We start from the raw sequence: 20,487 nt of genomic DNA, 5'->3' as shown, positions 1-20,487 counted from the left end.
TATTGATCATGGGTTACACTGAGGAATCTTTAGTTAGATTATATCAAAACTTAAGAGTACATATGAATTTTGTTCGATTCTTTTATTCATGTTTTACATGGCCCTTGTGTGGCAGTCCCTCATGTAATCAGTCCTATTTTGCTAATGAATGTGTCTACTGCTAAATCCAGTAGAGTCTAGAGGATGCTAAGTATCCTCTGTTGATTTTTTTTAACCTTTTTTTGTGTACTTTGAGTTGACATTCCAGAAAACCTTAACTAGCTTGAGGTTTGAGGGGATCACTTATGGTTTTTATTTATATTCTAGCATAATCACAAGAAAGTGGCAATTTTGTTTTCTGTATCCTTTTTTTTTTGTTTTTCCTTTTTCCAACCTAAAATGCTCTATTCGGAGTGAAGCCATGTCCCAGTCAGAGCATATTCTCAGAGGGAATAATGCTTAGCACATGCTAATAAGATCAAGATAGACACTCAATAAACATTTGTTTTTAGAAAGAATAAAAGTACCTTAGTTTGAATAGTAGGCAGAATCCAGCACAGTATACAGCTTTGCCTGTGCCCAAAGGGAAATTATTATTTGTTTTGGGATGCTGTGACTTGTCAAAGCATATTCCCCATGTCCAAGTGTGCACACTTTGCAAATACCAATGACACTTGTAATCTCTTTTGTTGTGTTTGAATTGCCTGTCTCACTGTTTATCTCCTTTGGCATGGGTTATTAAGTATAAACTTCACATTAGTATTCAGTCCTGTTCTTCATGATTGTTACTTCCTATTAGCAGGTGAGAACCTCAGTAGCTAGAGAATTCTTCTAGGCTATAAGGGCACCATTTGTTGAGATGGAGTCATACTATACTTAAGACTAACAGTTAATGCAGTTGCCAATTTCAAATTATTTCCTGATAAACTGAGATATAGTAGTCTGAAAACCAAAATCACTTTGGCCCAGTTCGTTAAATTATGGTCTACATTTCAAAGTCAATGATTTGTGTGGATTAGCATAAATAAACAAACAGAAAACATTATATACCATTTACTTGGCAGGAATATCTGTGTGTACTTAATGATCACAAATAATCACCAAGTGGAAAGTTTGTTGCTGTTACTGAAAGTGTAACACATTATCCCAGAGCAGTCTATCTGTGCAGATGTAAAATGTAGAATAGGGCTTCTCAAGTGGCTCAGTGCTGAAGAATCCTCCTGCCAGTGTAGGAGATGTGGGTTCGATCCCTGGGTTGGGAAGATCCCTTGGAGAAGAAAATGGCAACCCACTCCAGTATTCTTGCTTGGGAAATCCCATAAACAGAGGAGCCTGTCGGGCTACATTCCATGGGGTCCCAAAATGTCAGGCACAATTTAGTGACTAAACAATAACAAAATGTATTGGCTTAGTTTCCTGAATATTTTCATGTCTTTTACTTAATAATGATGCTGGAGAAACTTGAGTCCTGATACATAGGAATAAGCACTGTTATTTGGGGATTATGTAATACCTGCAATAAAATATCATTAAATGAGTTTTTAATAAATACTTTGGCCTTAGTCATTAAAGACACAACTAAATAGCTTTGGTAGTTTTGAAGGTGAGCAAGAATGAAGATACTTTAAAAATTAAGACATGTATTACAAAATAACTGGGGATCCATGTTGAAATGTAAGTAAGTCTAATATGGAGACTTAATTTCAATCTACAATGACATTATCTCTAACCAGACCTGTCTTAAAAGGATCTGAGATACCAGGCAGTTTCCCAAACTTGGGTCCACCTTACTCTTTCCTTCTCAAAAATTTTTCCTACCTGGAATTCAGTCTGACTGTTTGTTTGTTTTCCTTTTCACCTTGGTAAAACCACTTTTACATTTTTTTTTTCCCCTGGCCCATTTTCCATCCTCCTAGAATCAGTTATACCTCAAGTATATGCCATTTCTTCTCCTTTTAGATTAAACACTTATCCACAATCATGAGTATTCTCTTGCATGGATTGCCTTTACTTACATATTGCTATCCATCTGCCTAGATGCTCATGCTAGGGTGCTGAAAACCTCAGGTGGTTCTGTTAATAGAACCTTCTATTTTCTTTGGTAGATTCATGATTCCAAGCTACCTTTTATTCTGAGTAATTCATTTTTTGATGAACACCTGTCAAACATACTCAAACATATTCAGAACCACAGCTGTTTTTTCCATTTTCATTGTACTTTAAGTCTCTGTTGCCTTATTCCTGATCTCCTGCCTTCCAGTTTGTTCTGTCATCATCCTAATCTGTCCCTTTCTTGCTAAGAATTCTGAGATGGTTTTCTTTTGCTTCCATAATAAAGACCAAATTCCTTATCCTAGGCACTATAGGATCTCCAGCCATATTTCCCATCACTTCTTTGTGAGTTCAAAATTGTAAATTTACTTATTTATAATAGTCCCCTGAGCAGATGTTCGTTGTTTGTTTCCTCTGCTTAAAATACTGTTTTGCTTGTTTTCTTCCAAACTCCAGTTGGTTTTTTTTTTTAAATTCTTCCTCATCCTCAAGACCTCACACAAATATCCTTTTTTTTCTGCCCCTTATAGTGTCAAGAACAATGTCTGAGACTTAAAACATTTGATTCTCCTAATCTTAATACTAACTTGCTATATGACCTTCAGCAAATCCCTCACCTCCGTTGAGTTGATTCATATATAACTTGATACCATTCGTATGACACTTACAGTATTCTGTGTTCTAGTATGTGTTCATATCTAACTTGACTTACAACTTTGATTGCTCTCTGGGGCCTGGATTGAATTCCTTTGTCTGTCACACAATATGCTGTAGTTGAAGGTCATGTAGTTTCTGTGGAAGGAGCGAGAGAACAAGTTTTAACAGATGAGATGCTATTGTTAGTGAAAGGTATGAGTGAACATCAAGACAAGCGCACTCTTGAGTCGGTTCCAAATGCCTGCTACAAAGCAAGCTTTTCTGGATATTTTAGTAACTGTATTGCTGGGTACAATCTGTTACCTGTTCAGCAGCCGTATTACTTTTTTATATTAAAAAAGACAATCCAGTCTCATGAGTAATCTAACAATGCTGCGTAGAGGATATGCATCATCTGGAGATCTTAAAATGAAGATTCTGATTCATCCATTCAGGAGGAGGGCCGGAATTTTGCATTTCTATTCAACTTCCAGGTGAAGCCAGTGATGTTGTTTACAGGACAACTGCGTACTGTCGGCCCTCTGTAACCTTGGGTCCCACAGCAAGGATGTTTTTGATCCTTGGTTGCTGGAATCTGTAGTTGGTGAACTTGGGGATGCACGGGGCTCGCTGTTATGAACTTGAGCATCTGCGGAGTTAGATATCCCGTGGGGGGTCCTGAAACCAGGTGCCTATGAATACCGAGGAATGGCTAATAACCTAACAGAATTGGGCTGTTGCCCTGCCAACAGTAGCATTTAGATGGTGGTTCTGGGGAAGGATCTGTAAATGATCTATTTCAGAGAAAGTCAGTCTTTTTCCACATTTCTATGTGTTTATAGCTTATTAAGCATGGGTGTATATTTTCTCCTGTTTTTGTTTTCAGAGGAAAGAAATGACTGGATCAGCCTACTATTAAATGCACTGAAGTTACAAGCCCTTTCTTCACAGTCTCAAGCTGCTATTGCACCTGAGAAATGTGGATATCTTGAACTGAGAGGCTATAAAGCTAAAATTTTTACTGTGTTAAGTGGAAACAGCGTGTGGCTTTGCAAAAATGAACAGGTGAGCCACGTTACGGTGATTGCAGATTGTGGTTCCTCACAAAGATGACAAACTACAGTTACGGCCATGCTTTGTTTGACCTATTAGTGTTTTACTGATAGAGGTTTGCTATGCTTTCTATACTCTGTTAAATATAACCAAGAGTTGCTCTGTTGAATTTTCTCAGCTCCACTAGCAGCAGGAAGATAATCTACATCAAATTTGAGACTAGACATCACTCTTTGAAAGAACTGAGGAAATAGAGTCAATGAAAATTGAGTTTTGAAAAGTATTCTTTAGCTGAAGTGACGTTACAAAACTACATGAGAGAATAATTAAGAACCAGTTAACCACTATAGCTCCTGAAGACATAGACCTTGTTCTGTGCCTGTTGTAATTCTTTTGTTTTGTGACAGAAAATTATAAAGGAGGCACAGGTAACATATTTTCCTGAATTTACAGGATTTAGGTTTATTTGTTTTGCAGCAAATATGTCACTTGCAGAGGAGATAATTTGCTAGAAGCCAGTGGTTTATATACACACAAACACACATACGCACATGCACACATATACATATCACATAAATAAGATAAATTGTCGGTATATTAATGTTGGTTAATATCAAAGGATTCAGTGGAGAATTTAAACGTTTTCAGGAGACTTACGTTAAAGTTTTAGCAAATTCTGTTAACTTCATTTGATTCTGTAGACTTTTTCTCTAACATATCTGGCTTTTAATATGTATAAGAAAATTACTTTCTTACCCCTTTTTAGGAATGAAGTTTTAATCTTTCAGCCTAGAATATATTAGATGCTAAGTCATTATCTATGGAATTAAGTAATGTGTTTGGATATCTGATCTAAGATGAAGTTACTTTGTGATAAATTATAATGGGTTATGATAAGGTAAAATATAAATGCTGACTATTTTCATAACAAAATAGAGATAACAACTCAAAATAAATAGTAGCTTCAAAAAAATTAACTATAGATCTTTATCCAAGCTTTCTTGTGAACTTCAGTGTGAACTTCTTCATTACAGTTTTGGGGATAAGATTTCTTAGCCAATTAACTGTGGAAAGCATCACTGAACAGTGTTGGCATATTAATAAGTTGGATAGTTAGCATATTCTTCAAGAAGAGTAGTGATGTACAGCTTAATAATGTGTATGAATTGAATGTGAACATTTTCAGTCTGTGAAGTAAGATGATTAAAACTTTTTTAAAAAATGGAATAAAGATTAGAAATACATAATTTGCATGTATCAGAATGGAAGTTTCTCTGCCAAATTAATGGAAGTTTTCATTTTTCACTTGCACAGACCTGATGGACTTAAAATTACTAGTTTCATTGTTATATTACTTAGATTATCTAAGTTTATGTTATCCTTTAAAAGTAGGTGTTTTTCAGTTCAGTTCAGTCGCTCAGTCATGTCCGACTCTTTGCAACCCCATGAATCGCAGCACGCCAGGCCTCCCTGTCCTTCGCCAGCTCCCGGAGTTCACTCAGATTCATGTCCATCGAGTCCGTGATGCCATCCAGCCATCTCATCCTCTGTCGTCCCCTTCTCCTCCTGCCCCCAATCCCTCCCAGCATCAGGGTCTTTTCCAATGAGTCAGCTCTTCACATGAGGTGGCCAAAGTATTGGCATTTCATCCTCAGCATCAGTCCTTCCAATGAACACCCAGGACTGGTCTCCTTTAGGATGGACCAGCTGGATCTCCTTGCAGCCCAAGGGACTCGCAAGAGTCTTCTCCAGCACCACAGTTCAAAAGCATCAATCCTTTTGGTGCTCAGCTTTCTTCACAGTCCAACTCTCACATCCATACATGACCACAGGAAAAACCATAGCCTTGACTAGATGGACCTTTGTTGGCAAAGTAATATCTCTGCTTTTGAATATGCTATCTAGGTTGGTCATAGCTTTCCTTCCAGGGAGTAAACATCTTTTAATTTCATGGCTGCAGTCACCATCTGCAGTGATTTTTGGAGCCCCCCAAAATAAAGTCTGACACTGTTTCCACTGTTTCTCCATCTATTTGCCATGAAGTGACGGGACCAGATGCTATGATCTTAGTTTTCTGAATGTTTAGCTTTAAGCCACTTTTTCACTCTCCTCTTTCACTTTCATCAAGAGGCTTTTTAGTTCCTGTTCACTTTCTGCCATAAGGGTGAAAACTAGCCAATTTGATCACATGGACCACAGCCCTGTCTAGCTCAATGAAACTAAATCATGCCGTGTGGGGCCACCCAAGATGGGCAGGTCATGGTGGAGATGTCTGATAGAATGTGGTCCACTGGAGAAGGGAATAGCAAATCACTTCAGTATTCTTGCCTTGAGAACCCCATGAACAATATGAAAAAGCAAAATGATAGGATACTGAAAGGGGAACTCCCCAGGTCGGTAGCTGCCCAATATGCTACAGGAGATCAGTGGAGAAATAACTCCAGAAAGAGTGAAGGGATGGAGCCAAAGCAAAAATAGTACCCAGTTATGGATGTGACTGGTGATAGAAGCAAAGTCCGATGCTGTAAAGAACAATATTGAATAGGAACCTAGAATGTTAGGTCCATGAATCAAGGCAAATTGGAAATGGTCAAACAGGAGATGGCAAGAGTGAACGTCCGTCGACATTCTAGGAATCAGCGAACTAAAATGGACTGTAGTGAGTGAATTTAACTCAGGTGTTTTTAAAGTTTTGTTAATACTTTTTTGTTAGCAAGAAGTTATATGAAATTCTTGCTTTCATATTAATATTTCAGCATGAAAAGCATAATGACCATTTGTACCTAACAAACGACCACCATTTATTAGGTACCAGGTACTATGCTAATTAATGTATAAACATTTCTTTTTCATCTTCCCCACAAATGTAGGAGAAGATATTCTCATCCATGTTTTATAGATGAGGACAATAAAGGATTAAGTAACTTGTTAAAGAGTTACAATTCATCATGCAGAGTTTAAGACAAGAACTTTATAACTCTAAGCCTAGCTTCTTTGTCACTACATCAAAGTGTCTTTTTAAAGTGTATGTTGAAAAGAAAATTTCTGGCTTATGACATTTCAGAAATAGCCTAAGGAGTCTTTCCTTGAATAACTTACTTGCCTAGGTGGTTCAGAGTATGCATTCAGTAAACATGTCGGACACACTTAAAGCAACACATTTACTGAGGAGGACAGTCTTCTTTTCCAGGAAGAAAAGTCTAATGGCATCTAATGAAGTCTTGGAATTAGAAACACTTTCATGTACAAGTAATACATGTAATCTCCTTAAAAATTAAATTATTCATGCCGGACTCTTCCTCATCTTTCAAGAAGTAAACCTATTTTTAATGAGTGTATATTTCAAGACTTTTTCAATGCATTAACATGCCTATTTATGTACCCTTAGAAAGTGCATATTACTGTTTGTATATGTGGTCTTAAAAGATTGCATCATATTATATGGAGCTAGGTCTTAAGGGACTTGGTCTTGAGTCATGTCTTCGGGAACTGGTTGGCTCAAGACTAGATTGATAAATTAAGGAAGGCCCTTCATGGTTAAGCCTTGACATATTTGTTTCATCTGTTTTATATCCTGGTGTATATCTTTCTTTCCAAAGGAAGGTTGCTCATGGGTTTTCTCACGTGGTTGAGCAGACTGTGTAAAGAGCTTGAGTGATGGACTAAATAAGGAGCCCTTCTCATGAATGCAGAGGTCTTTTAGCTGTGTTTTAGGAAAAGCATTAAAAGATAGTGAAATAGTTAGATGTAAAAGTTTTATACACACAATACATGAAGTAATCTTATTTTTTTTTTGAATGATAGGAAAAAAACTGTGAAAATGTAAGAGGTGTTAGATTTGAGTCTCTGTAACTTAATTTGTATTGGATCTAATTTAAGTTCATGCATCAAAACTTAATTTTAAAAACTGTGATTTTTATTGCCCACCTAACGTAAAGTATAAATAGAATAAAAAAGAAAGCTGATGTATACCCCTCTCCCTCACATATGAACTGTTTTCATTTTTCTTGCCTCTATTTGAACTATTTCCCTGGTGGCTCAGACAGTAAAGCGTCTGCCTACAATGTAAGAGACCCAGGTTTGATCCTTGGGTTGGGAAGATCCTCTGGAGAAGGAAATGGCAACCCACTCCAGTAGTCTTGCATGGAAAATCCCATGGATGGAGGAGTGTGGTAGGCTGCCTCTATTTATACATATGATAGTTTTACTAATTTTCTTTGGAAGTCATTCCAGAGCGAGTAAACAGAGAGTAGAGGTGGAAGGGTAGCTGCTCCAGCTTACGTTGAAGCATTAATAAAATGTAATGTTGGAAGCTTATTTAGAGCAAAGAAGATTGAACTGGGTGGTAGCAGTTCTGGGTTTTCATTCTTGCTCTGCTACTGATTGGCTCAGATAGTTAAACTAATCTCTTCCTGTTTGAATGGCATCCTGTGAAAAAGAGAGTAGGGTTACTATCTCTAAGGCCATTATTTACATTTCATGTTAAAGTTCCAGATACCTGGTCTCTTTCCAGAGCCATTGACTTAGAATTCCTGGGGCTTGCGATTGGAATCTCCATTCCTGTAAAGCATCCCAGTTGACTCAGTGACTGCTGACAAAAACCACACACAGTAAAACACTGCTCTGTGGGTTTTTCTTCTTTAAAAATTATAAGCATCCAGCAAAAGAGATAAGGTATTTCTGGAGCTGGAAAATATGTAGAGCTCTCCTTTGTCAGCACTGAGTGCTGCTTTAGTTTGTCCTTTCTCTCCTTGGGCTTACTATACCTCTTTTTCTGGTTAACTTTCATTTAAGTGAATCTTTTTCCTGATGGAACATTTTGGAATGTGGGGACGTTTAAGTAGAAAGTTAAGAAAATCTTTATTAGTGGTAAAAAGTTTTTAAATTTTGAAGAACTGGTCTCAGTAAATTGTGTATGGTTGTAAACTATAGCTGCTGTTTTTTTTTTAATTTCTACAATCTTAATAATTTTTATATAAAATTTTAATTTTTCAGCTTATAAATTATATGATGACTATTTAATTCCTTTTTCTTAATGCAAACTTTTATTACCAGAGTGTGATCTATTGGAGAGATTAAAACTCCATTTGCAAAGTCAGCATAAAACAAAGTGCATGAAAAACAATTTGAAACTCTTAGTTCACATAAGTTCTTTTAACTCTGTGTGTATGTTTGGACATTTACTTTGATTTGTGGATTATTATTCATCTTTTCTTGTACTTTTCCTCTACTTCCAGTAGGTGGCCTTAAGATTTCCATGTCAAGCATCCGTACAGATACACTTTTAATACTTTTTCATTTTTTCTGGGTCCATCTCTTCTATTAAATCAAGAACTTAAGTTTTGTAAGTTAAAAATGGCTGTTAGAATGGATTATCTGAACTATGGTCTTATTTTTGAAGTTCTTTACTTTTTAAGAAGAGTAGCATGATAATAGCAAGGAGATAGCAGTCTGCACGTTCTTATCAACAGTTCACTGCCGAATCTAAACTCTACACAATTAACATGAACTTTTCATTTTATCAGGCTTCCCTGATAGCTCAGTTGGTAAAGAATCTGTCTGCAATGCAGGAGACTCAGGTTTGATTCCTAGGTCAGGAAGATCACCTGGAGAAGGAATAGGCTACTCACTCTAGTATTCTTGGGCTTCGCTTGTGGTACAGCTGGTAAAGAATCCCCCTGCAATGCAGAAGACCTGGGTTTGATGCCCTAGTGGGAAGATCCGCTGGAGAAGGGAAAGGCTACCCACTCCAGTATCCTGGCCTGGAGAATTCCAAGGACTATATAGTCCATGGGGGCACAAAGAGTCGGACTCGACTGAGTGACTTTCACTTCACTTTTCATTTTATCACTTGCCCAGTTCAAAGATTCAGTTTTTAATATCTTTCTTTCCCTTTCATTTTTTAGCAGATTGTTGAAATTAACTTGAAGTAGCTTCAAAGTAGGAGAAATGCCTTAGGGAATATTAGGGGTTTTTTTTTTTTTCACATAGGCTATATGAAGATATGTAGTATTATATATAAGGTATTGCTGCTTGAGTGAAATTTCTGCCAATAGATTTGAGGCGAATTGAAGATAATTGACTTTGGTTTCCATTTGTGATGTTGTCCTGATATTCAGCCTCCCATCTTTTCCTGATGAGTTTTTGAATGTCATGTTAATATTAAGGACTTCATTACAACCAGATGTCTTGCTTGGTGGGTTTGTGTATCCATTTAATGATAATTGTGGCATTGAGGTTTTAACTACATTCACTTGATTAAACATTCTCAAATCCGGGTGTAACAAGAGATTCATTCCCCCAGTGTAGTGTTCCCCTGTGTCTGATATGGGAATGAAATTCTAATAGAATTTAAATAGACCCCATAGGGCTCTGGCTTGTGTGGTACAGAAAGAAGCAGCAGGATGGAGGTGGTGGCCTCAAATTCTCTGAGTTCTATATCTGGCCAAACTCTGCATCTGGTGTTTGCCCGGAAGTCTGATGCCAATGTCACACAATGCCACATCTGTTTTCCACAAATGTCTAAGCACCGAGTTCTTAAATTCCTGGCAGGGAAACCTGGCACCCATATTTCCAAAAATAGGTTTGAGATTTTAGCAAATTTGGGGTTAATAAACCCTTCTTTAATTTTTCTGTTTAGGAATGAAACCATTATTTTGCTCTTTCACTTTGTAGTTTTAAAAGGTAGCTTGAGCCAGGCTCTGTTACTACTAATTTGTACAAATAACCCATTTCTCTGTCTTGGTAAATATTTGTCACTTACTCTAACCTGAATGTTGAATATGGAATCATTGGTGTGAATACTTCCAGTCACTGTAAATGGATATATTCTTATTGAAGACAAATTCTGTATTCAGAACCTTCAAATGAGAGGACTGTCTGGATGTATTAGACTTTCATCTTGTATTTCTTCATTCAATTTTTATAGCAGTTGTATAAAAAGTAGGTACTACTGTCTTTATGTAAATGAGGAAATTGAGGTCTGGACAAATTAAGGAACTTGCCAGTAGTCATAGGGCCAGTAAATGGATCAGACAAGATTCTCCCCCAGTTCTGACTCCCGGTGCTCACGATGTCATTACTACCTTCGCAGCATCAGACCTCTTCTGCCAAGCACGGCCATTCATGCTCTTTGGGATCACACATTGTGTGACAGCAAATTAACTGTAAAATATAGCTTCCTCCAGAGTCTGTTTTTAGCTTTATGCTTTCCATAACAAGGTATTTCTACCTATGGAATTTCTATGCTGTTGTTTTTTCACTGCAGTGTATAGGATTTTAAAGGTTGAAGTTTGGCATGTTCCTGACTCATCCCTATTTTTTGAAAATGAAAATAGTGCTGACAGATTGTAGTTAATGGGTAATTTATTTTTAATTTTCATGAAAGTTTAACATTCATATTCCATTCCATTTTTTAACATTTATGTACACCTGATAGTTATTTTTAGGCATGCATTTTCTTGTAATTAACTTTTTAATAGGTAATATGTTCAGTTGGTTTCAATTTAATGGTAATAGTAATAGCTATCTGGGACTAGATAGCACTTACTGCCCCAAGCATTCTTCTAAGCACTTTTTATGCATGAATTTAATCCTCATACAGTGATGCAGTAGGTACTACTGGTAGCCCTGATTTGCAGACAGATGAGCTGAAGCAAGCGAGGTACATCTGATCAGTCTGGTCTGGACTTTGTTGTTTGATCAGTCAAGAGTCACCTCCTTTGGAAGAATATGAACTCAATACTCTCTTTTTTGGATTGGATTCAGTGTTTACCCTACAGACATGGATTATTCTTTTATTGCACATGTTATAATTCTCTCTCGTTTCTCCCCAGACTATAAGCTTCCCCAATACCCCATCTCATGCCTTTGAGCAGGCCCACCACTTAGCATAATTTCTGGCTGTCGTGAGGTACCGACTCAACACAGGTTAGCCATTTTAAAAATGGCTGTATCTTCTCTCCCTTCTTCACAGAATTGTTAGGAAAATCAAATCAGAGTTCATAGCTGTTTGTAAGCTTCAGAGCACTAAGCAAACAAGTCTTAAACCAATTATGGTGTGTGTGTGCTTAATGAAGACCAGTGCTTTTATATCCTTTGGATATTAGCAAAAGGATTGGCATGCAGGACACATAGGTTCTTGACAATCCAACGTGTCACTGTATTCTGACCATCCTGTTTCTAACCAATAGTCTTAATAACTTCAGGTGCTTTTTTCATAATCTGATTGCATGCTTTTTTTTTTTTTTTTTTTTTGGCTCTGCTGAAGGCCTAGAGAAATGTTTATATCCTGATATTTAAATGATGTAGACTTGTACTGTTTAGATTCTACAACTGGTTCTGCTGTCTAATTCAGTGTTTCTTAATACTTGTTACATATGGAAATCGGAAGGTGGTAGTTTTGTTTTCTTTTTTAATTTAAAATCACTAGGCTTTGTCTTCTGATTCTTGGGATCAGAAACTCAGAGTGGAGGGAGGGAGAGTTCAACACAGGTAATTCTAATGAGGCTCTAAGAATGAGATATATTCTAAATATATTCTAAAGGGTATGTGACAAGATGGCTTAATGTCACCACAAATATTTTTTTAATAAGAAATGCAGTCATGTCATTTTAATAGCTCTCAAGAGCACTGACATTTATTTTGTTACTCTGCTGTACATTTTACAGACCATTTGTGCTGGTGAGTTCAGTGGGTACTCTAATTACTCAAAACCATATGGCCTTGGCAGGCAGCTGATAAATGGGTTACAGTTTCTTTCTAGGCTGAAAAATCATCTTTGCCTTGCTTGGGATGAATTTGGGGCCTTGAGCTGAACCTCACTTATTTTATTTTTTAACAGAAATTGCCTCTTTATATGTAGATATTTCACGACTTGCTTGTAGAAATGAGGCACCATCTCTTTAGGCTGGAGCCTTGATGAGTCTCATCAGTTTCCATCCAAGGTTGTCAGTCTTACCATCTGCTGGTCTGAGTGTATATTTCTGCCCTTAGTAACACAGCACCTGCAGGCCAGGCCCCCATCAGAGAATAATAATCAGAGTAGTCTGTTAGCCAGCTATTGGCAGAAGTTGCATCACGGAAAATTGTTTGAGGAGATGCAGCCTATTTTATTCTAGAGGTACCCCCATATCAAGCTGGGTCATCAGAAAGCTGTTTCTCTAAAGTGTCTTACCTTGCTAGCCCCATTTTATTTCCCCATTTATAAAAGAGAGTTTGAGTTTCCAATCACTTAAACATTGAAAGTTGATCCAACAGTTGCAGTATCCAGCAGGAACATTGGCATGGATGATTGAGAATTTGTTTCCTGTAATTATTAGTTAATTACTTAAAGTAAATAAGTTCTAGCATACTATACCAGAGCTGGCATTGAGGGCTGTGGGCGCACTGGTACGTGGCAGGAGAGTGTACATAGTATGCTATCATTCATAGTATGCTAGATACTAACAACTGTGCTGACATACTATGCTAGAACTTATTAAAATGGAGCATGTTGGAAAAGTTTGGCTTCCCTCCTGCATAGGTATCATTTAAGTACTGATTTTTGTTAGGTGGGCTTACAATACAAAGTGTAAGTATGTCACCTTCTTCCAGGTATTTCACAACACCTAGCATGGAGAAGGCGATGGCACCCCACTCCAGCTCTTGCCTGGAAAATCCCATGGACGGAGGAGCCTGGTAGGCTGCAGTCCATGGGTTTGCTAGAAGTCGGACACAACTGAACAACTTCACTTTCACTTTTTACTTTCATGCATTGGAGAAGGAAATGGCAAACCACTCCAGTGTTCTTGCCTGGAGAATCCCAGGGACGGGGGAGCCTGGTAGGCTGCCGTCTATGGGGTCGCACAGAGTCGGACACGACTGAAGCGACTTAGCAGCAGTAGCAGCAGCATGTCCCTGTATCTTTTATATTACTGATTCAATTCCTGGTTTGTTTCTCCCAACAAAAGGAGCCATTTGTTCTTTCATCAGAAAAAATCATATTCAGTTTACAAATGAGTCATTTCCTCATTCTAACTAAAAATGTGTACATTTTTAAAAACATGAAGCAAAACTTTTCTGCAGTTTGTGAATGGAAACCCTTTATGAGCATGGAAAATTAGTTGCATTGTTGTTTTATTCCACTTGTTTTATCAGCCAGGAATGCATTAGTATCTCTAATGACAAAAAACTGAAGGATAGTGTAAATAGATAGGGACTTGTTTGTTTTAACAAATTTCATGCTGAGGCCATCAGGGAACAAGATTTTCCTATTTTTTTTTTTCTTTTTCCTCACTCTGACATCCTTACAGTACAAGAATTTGTCCTCAGGCTTTTCATCTCAAGGATGCTTACATTCTAAAATGGCTTTGTTATTTCCCAAGAAGATGGAAAGGGGTGAAAAGTCTTTTCTTCCAAGATTTGTCTCTCCCCCTTGCCCCCCAGGCTGGAAATTACTTGCATTTTATTGACCAAAACTATGACATATGGCCCCTCCTAGCTGCAAGGGAGATAGGAAAATAGTACTTTTACTTTTAGCTCTTACAATAGGCGAGACAAAGAGAAGGCAGCTTCTGAGGTGTTTTTTTCACAGTCTCTGCTGAAAGTGTCCTTCCTGAGAGTGGACCAATATTTTTTGCAGTTATCTTTAGTATGGATACTTTTTCCTAGCCATAATTTAATTTAGGAATTCAGAGCGCATTTAATCTGAACCTATTGACAGAGATAATTCATTTTTTGAGGTACAGATTAATTATATTTTTAAGGTGTGAGATGGTATGATAAATCAAATTCCAAAACCCTTATGGCTAGATAATATATTACAGACTTTAATGCTTTTAGATGGTAGACTGTGTACCTTTTTGAACATTCTCTAGTTTTGGTGGGACAAGTTGAACATAGTGGCTGCAGGTGTTGAACAAATGGCATTTTCCATACAAAAATAGCATTTGAAGAGCTTTTTAGAAATCTAATTGAAGGAAGAAGAAACTAATAAAATTTTAGAAATGAGATAAAATTGTAAAACGAGTAATTCTTTTGTTTGAGAGCGAACGAGGAAGATAGTGTGATAGAACAGAGGTAACACCATACGGCGGAGAGAGAGCCAGCAGTCAGGCGGCCTGGGTTTCTGTCCTTGTCTTCCACACACAGCCGTTTCCTCTTTCCACGTTACTTTACCTCTTTGAGTCATGGTTTTCCCTTCTTTTTGTCTAAACAGTCATTATACCAACCTCACAGTGTCATTTGACTCCCCCACCTAGAAAATGGTAAGGGTTAGTTTCCTGTTAGTTCCCTTTATGAAATGGCTAAAGGTGGAAAAGTGCCTAACTGTTAAAAGCAAGGCATGTGTAGCTCAAGATCTATGTCCTTGTCAACTTATGTATTGTGTGGAAAAAAAGCTTTATTAGTAGCCTGACAGGCTTCAAATGCTATCATGTTATCATGTATTTAAAGTATATATGTATCATGTATGTAAAATAAGATGTATATATTTTATATATCATGTATTTGAAATAAAATCACTCTCAATCCATTTTTAATGAATTGCTTAATTCCATATTTACATGTTGTAGTAAAATTCAATGAGATTTATTAAATTTTAGAGAATATAATTTTATTTTCAAGATCCATATTTTCATTTCTTCATGATTTTTTATTTTTCTCCAAACTAGGATTTTAAGAGTGGACTTGGTATTACCATAATCCCTATGAATGTAGCAAATGTAAAACAAGTGGACCGAACTGTAAAACAGTCTTTTGAAATAATCACTCCCTACAGGAGTTTTAGGTAAGTGATATTTAAACAGTTTTTGTTTGTACTATTACAGTAAAGCTTGGGTGATCCATTTTTACATTGCCAGTCGTGATTTGACTTCTTAGAGGACACAGTAAAGTTACGTTCTTACTTTTCCATATTGTGTCATTTATTAGCCAGTGTGTAAAAATTTACCAATAGGCACCAAGGATGCTCAGTAGCACTGATTATTAGAGACCTACAAATCAAAACTACAATAAGGTACCACCTTGCACCAAGCAGAATGGCCAGCATTAAGAAGGCTACAAATAAAGTGTTGGAGAGAGTGTGGAAAAAAGGGAACTCTTCTACACTTTTGGTGGGTGCATAAATTGATGCAGCCATATGGAAAAGATTATGGAGGGTTCCTTAAAAAACTAAACATAGAGATACCATATAATCCTACAGTCTTTACTCTTGGACTTGTATTCAGAGAAAACTCTAATTCAAAAAGATATATGCACCCCAGTGTTCACTGCAGTGTTATTTAGAATAGCCAAGACATGGAAGCAACCTAAATATCCATTAACAGATGAATAGATAAAGAAGATGTGGTGTGTGTATATGTATATATGAGAAAGACAAATACCATATAGCATCTATTATATGTAGAATCGTAAAAAAATATAAATGATCTTATTTACAAAACAGAAATAGATTCACAGAAAAGACATGGGAAAACATCCCTACTAAAGGGGAAATAAATTAGGAATTTGGGATTAACATATACACCCTGGTGGTTCAGATGGTAAAGTGCCTGCCTGCAATGCAGGAGACCCGAGTTCAGTCCCTGGGTTGGGAAGATCCCCTGGAGAAGGAAATGGCAACCCACTCCAGTACTCTTGCCTGGAAAATTCCATGGACAGAGGAGCCTGGTAGGCTACAGTCCATGGGGTTGCAGAGTTGGACATGACTGAGCGACTTCACTTTCACTTTTCATATATAAAATGGGTAAACAATAAGCACCTCCTGTATAGCACAGGGAAGTATATTCAATATTTTGTAATAACCCTATAATGGAAAAGAATATGAATATATGAATATATAAGAATATGAATATATATATGAAACTGAATCACTTTACTGTACACTTGAAACAAAAATAATTGCATTTTTACTTTTTCAGATCATGTAGTTTGTTAGCCAGTGTATAAAAACACTTTGCAAAAGTGACTTGACTTATCATACAACCTGCAAAGATACAAATTTCTTGAGATTTGAATAGTTTCTTTTCATAATACCTTTTTTCTTAGAAGACTTGATGATTTTTGATCCACAAATATATGAAAAATTGTTATGAGGGAATAAAATAAAAATAGATATAGCATTGTCTTTAAGCTTATTACCAGCTTATTATAAAAGTATTGTTATTTTGTCTTTTTTTTTTAAGCCTAATCAAATATAATCTCTCCTTTAAGATTAATCCCTAATTACGGTTACTCTGTGATTTTCTAAAAGGAACTCCAGCTTAAACTGTTGCCAAACTTAATGACTCACAACACTTATTGATCAAATATCTTAGCATTTTGATATATATCTAGTATTATGGTACTCTACGCATTACTTTATTATGACAGTGAAGCAGAAAACTTAATGTATGTTCTTATACGTGTTAATAATCTATAGTAACTCCATTGCTTTAGAGGGGCATGTCATATCTGTTGAGTTCAATCACGTTAATTTGCTTGTCACAAATAATCAACATACCACAAAGTAGTATGTGGGTTAGAGGCAATTGTCACAGGGTTTTTGAAGGTCTAGCAGTTAATTACTTTGTGATTTCAAAGATGCTGTTAATACCAAATGTAGTACCCATATTATCTGTTTAAATATATCTACTGCCTGGAATTTTGAAAAAGAATAGCAAGCTTTATTTTCATAAGGGAAATTCAAGGGTTAACTGACAATGTAGACATTGTCTAAGCTGTTTTTACTTAAAGTGCTTTATATTGTGTCAAACTTGTACGGTTTGTCCTCACACCAACCAATTCTCCAACTCTCCGTACACCAGCTGGGTGTCCTGTATCTTCCCGGAGGGAGACTCAGACCCCACAGGTTTCAGGAATCAGTCCCAGAAGACTGTCCTCAGGTTACTCTCACTCAGCCCAGTTTAGCTCAAATTGGGGTGCTCATTACCCTCTCTCCCCCAACTTTGATAATTTGCTAAAAATGTCTCAGAGAACTCAGGAAGAGTTCAAGTAATATTACCAACTTATTATAAAAAATGCAGCTCAGGAATGGCCAAATGGGAGAGCTTTAGAGGCCACGGTACAGGGGGTTTGTGGCAGAGAGCGTCCAAGCTCTTTCTGGATGCACCACCCTCTTGGCACCTCAGTGTGTTCATCAACCTCAGAGTTCTTCAGACCCTGTTGTTTGGGGGATTTTATGGAGGTTTCATTTCATAGGTGAGACTGATGAAATCCAGGGTATGTGTGCAGGTGCTCAGTGCTGTCTGACTCTTTGCAACCCCATGGACTGCAGCTCACCAGGCTCCTCAGTTCATGGGATTTTCCAGGCAAGGATACTGATGTGGGTTGCCATTTCCTCCTCCAGGGGATCTTCCCAACCTAGGCATCGAACCCTCACGTCCTGTGTCGCCTGTGTTTGCAGGTGGATTCTTTAGCACTAGTGCCACTTGGGAAGCCCTGAAACCCTGGGCCGTTGATGATTAAGTCAATTACCAGCCTGTCTCACCTTCTTAGGGCCTCTCAGTTGGCACCAGTGGTAAAGAATTCACCTGCCAATACAGGAGATGCAGGTTTGATCCTTGGGGTTGGGAAGATCCCCTGGAGTAGGAAGCAGCAACCTGCTCCAGTATTCTTGCCTGGGAAATTTCATGGGCAGAGGAGCCTGGTGGGCTACATAGCAGAGTCAAACATGATCAAGCACCACAGTTCTCCCCTTCCAAGAGGTTAAGGGATGGGAAAATTCCAGCACTCTAGTCCCATCTTGGACTTCTGCTGACCAGCTCCCATGCTGAAGCTGTCTGGCCTCCAGTCAGAAGCTGTCCATTAGCATATAAAGGGTTTTTGCCACTCAGGGGATTCCAAGGATCTGAGGAACTATACATCTGGAACCAGGGACAGGGACCAACCTATTTTCCATTGTACCCTGTGGGCTCTGCCCAGTCTCTAATTTGTAGATGTTATAGTGATAATGAAACATGGAGTGATTAAAAAAATATAATCCGTGGAGGCCACTCAATTTCTCTATAGATTATGTAGGATAAGTCCTCTGTTTTGTTCATTGTATCTCAAAGCATTTTCATCTTCAGAACAGAAAATTGTAGTGTGAAGCATCATTCCATGGGTCATTGACTGAATTTGGGGCACTGTGTATATAGCACATTTTCTGGCATATTATAAGTACTCTGTAAATATTTCTTGAAGGAGTGAACTGATGTTTTAAAGTTTTATTCTTTCACTCAGGTACTCATTAAACACTAAGAATTGGAATAAATAGGAATGAGGCTAAAAATGAGTTAGCATTCTGTTAGAATACTAATTGCTTAAAACTTTTTTGATTTCTCAGTTTCTGAAAGCCATCTGGACATTCTTCCAATTAAAAAAAATCTATTTTTAAGACAAAAAAATCAAAATTTCTAGTGGGTGTTTTTGATAACTTAGTTTCAGACCATGGCATATTTTCTTGGCAAAATAATCCACTTAGTCCTGAAACTCTGCCAGTCTCTTATTGATTATGATGTAACCACTGCTTAGAAAACATGGCCTCACTTTTAAGTTTTTGACCTAACAAGGTGATTTTTATATCCTGGTCAGAAAAATGTGTATGTTAATTTTGGCTCAAGATAGGTAAACAAAGTCATAAGCAATGTGGAAAGTTAACAGAAAAAAATAGATTTCTCAATGAGATGGTTTTTAACAGAAAAGACTCTGCACCTGCCTGGAAGGCATATTTTTCAGCTGCTGTCTCCTTTGTGAGTGAAATGAATATACAAACTGAACATACTGCTTAATTGGCCTTTACAAGGGAGATCGATAATGCAGAAACGTTAATTGTTTCAGCTTTACAGCTGAGTCTGAAAAAGAGAAACAAGAGTGGATTGAAGCTGTGCAGCAATCAATAGCAGAAACTCTCTCTGATTATGAAGTAGCTGAGAAGATTTGGTACAATGAGTCCAACAGGAGCTGTGCAGATTGTAAAGCCCCAGATCCTGACTGGGCCTCCATCAATCTCTGTGTTGTCATCTGCAAGAAGTGTGCAGGTAATTAGTGATAAGTTACGCTCATCGCTGTTCGGTGGCAGATCGGCACCGAATGCTCTTTAGTATCATATATATTGTGTCCCAGCTAATAGCTATGAAGAATAAAAGCAGAGAAATTTAAATCAAATTTAGAAATATCATTCTATACTTCTCTTATGCATGGCTTAGAGATAAAAATTGATTTTTAAGCATGTAATCATTTTTGTGTGTGTGCCTACTGGACCATGTATGGATTTTTAAAAGACAATACTGAAATTTTCAGATTTGGGATGAATGTGTTTCAGAATGCACCCTGAACACGCTCACTGTTCGTATGATTTGTCCCTTTTCGCAAATCATATTTTGTAAGAAGTATTTTTCACATTTCAAGGCTGCTCTGCTTTCTAATCTTGTTACACAAGATCTGTTCTCTCTTATAATGAGAATTATTATATAGAAGCATTTTCCAGGCATATTGAAGTTCATGAAAGTAACCAGTGTTGTGACTTGTTTTCTTCTTGTGACCTTAAACCTTACGGACTATTTGACATCTCGTATTTGGGAGGTAAGGCAACTGACTGTCCAAGTGAGTGAAGGGAATGGAGCCTAGCTTAGGTATGTGACTGTGGAGGTCTTGGAGAAATTAGCTACAACCTAAACTTTCCTCAGCTCTTCAGCTCTACCAGGTACTGTGCTGGTCCTGGGAGTTAAATCTATAAGATATGATATATCCTGCAGAAATATATAGTTATTTTAATAGACTATGATAAGGATAGCAATAGAGTTGAGC

At 37.3% G+C, this 20,487-nt stretch overlaps 1 protein-coding gene across 3 annotated transcripts in view; it reads left to right on the top strand.

Annotated features, from left to right (window-relative positions):
• ARAP2 (ArfGAP with RhoGAP domain, ankyrin repeat and PH domain 2) overlaps nucleotides 1–20,487 on the top strand; it is a 180,005-nt gene that overhangs the window by 39,966 nt on the left and 119,552 nt on the right. For all 3 annotated transcript variants that reach the window (XM_069593027.1, XM_069593026.1, XM_069593025.1), the window contains 3 exons: nucleotides 3,554–3,732; nucleotides 15,372–15,487; nucleotides 19,519–19,718. In XM_069593027.1, coding sequence (XP_069449128.1) covers nucleotides 3,554–3,732; nucleotides 15,372–15,487; nucleotides 19,519–19,718 — 495 coding nt within the window. The remainder of the gene's footprint in view (nucleotides 1–3,553; nucleotides 3,733–15,371; nucleotides 15,488–19,518; nucleotides 19,719–20,487) is intronic.

This window comes from Ovis canadensis, chromosome 6 (assembly GCF_042477335.2).
Source record: "Ovis canadensis isolate MfBH-ARS-UI-01 breed Bighorn chromosome 6, ARS-UI_OviCan_v2, whole genome shotgun sequence".
Taxonomy (NCBI): Eukaryota; Metazoa; Chordata; class Mammalia; order Artiodactyla; family Bovidae; genus Ovis; species Ovis canadensis.
Note: the sequence above shows the minus strand (reverse complement) of the source record. Positions and strands in the feature narration are given on the sequence as shown.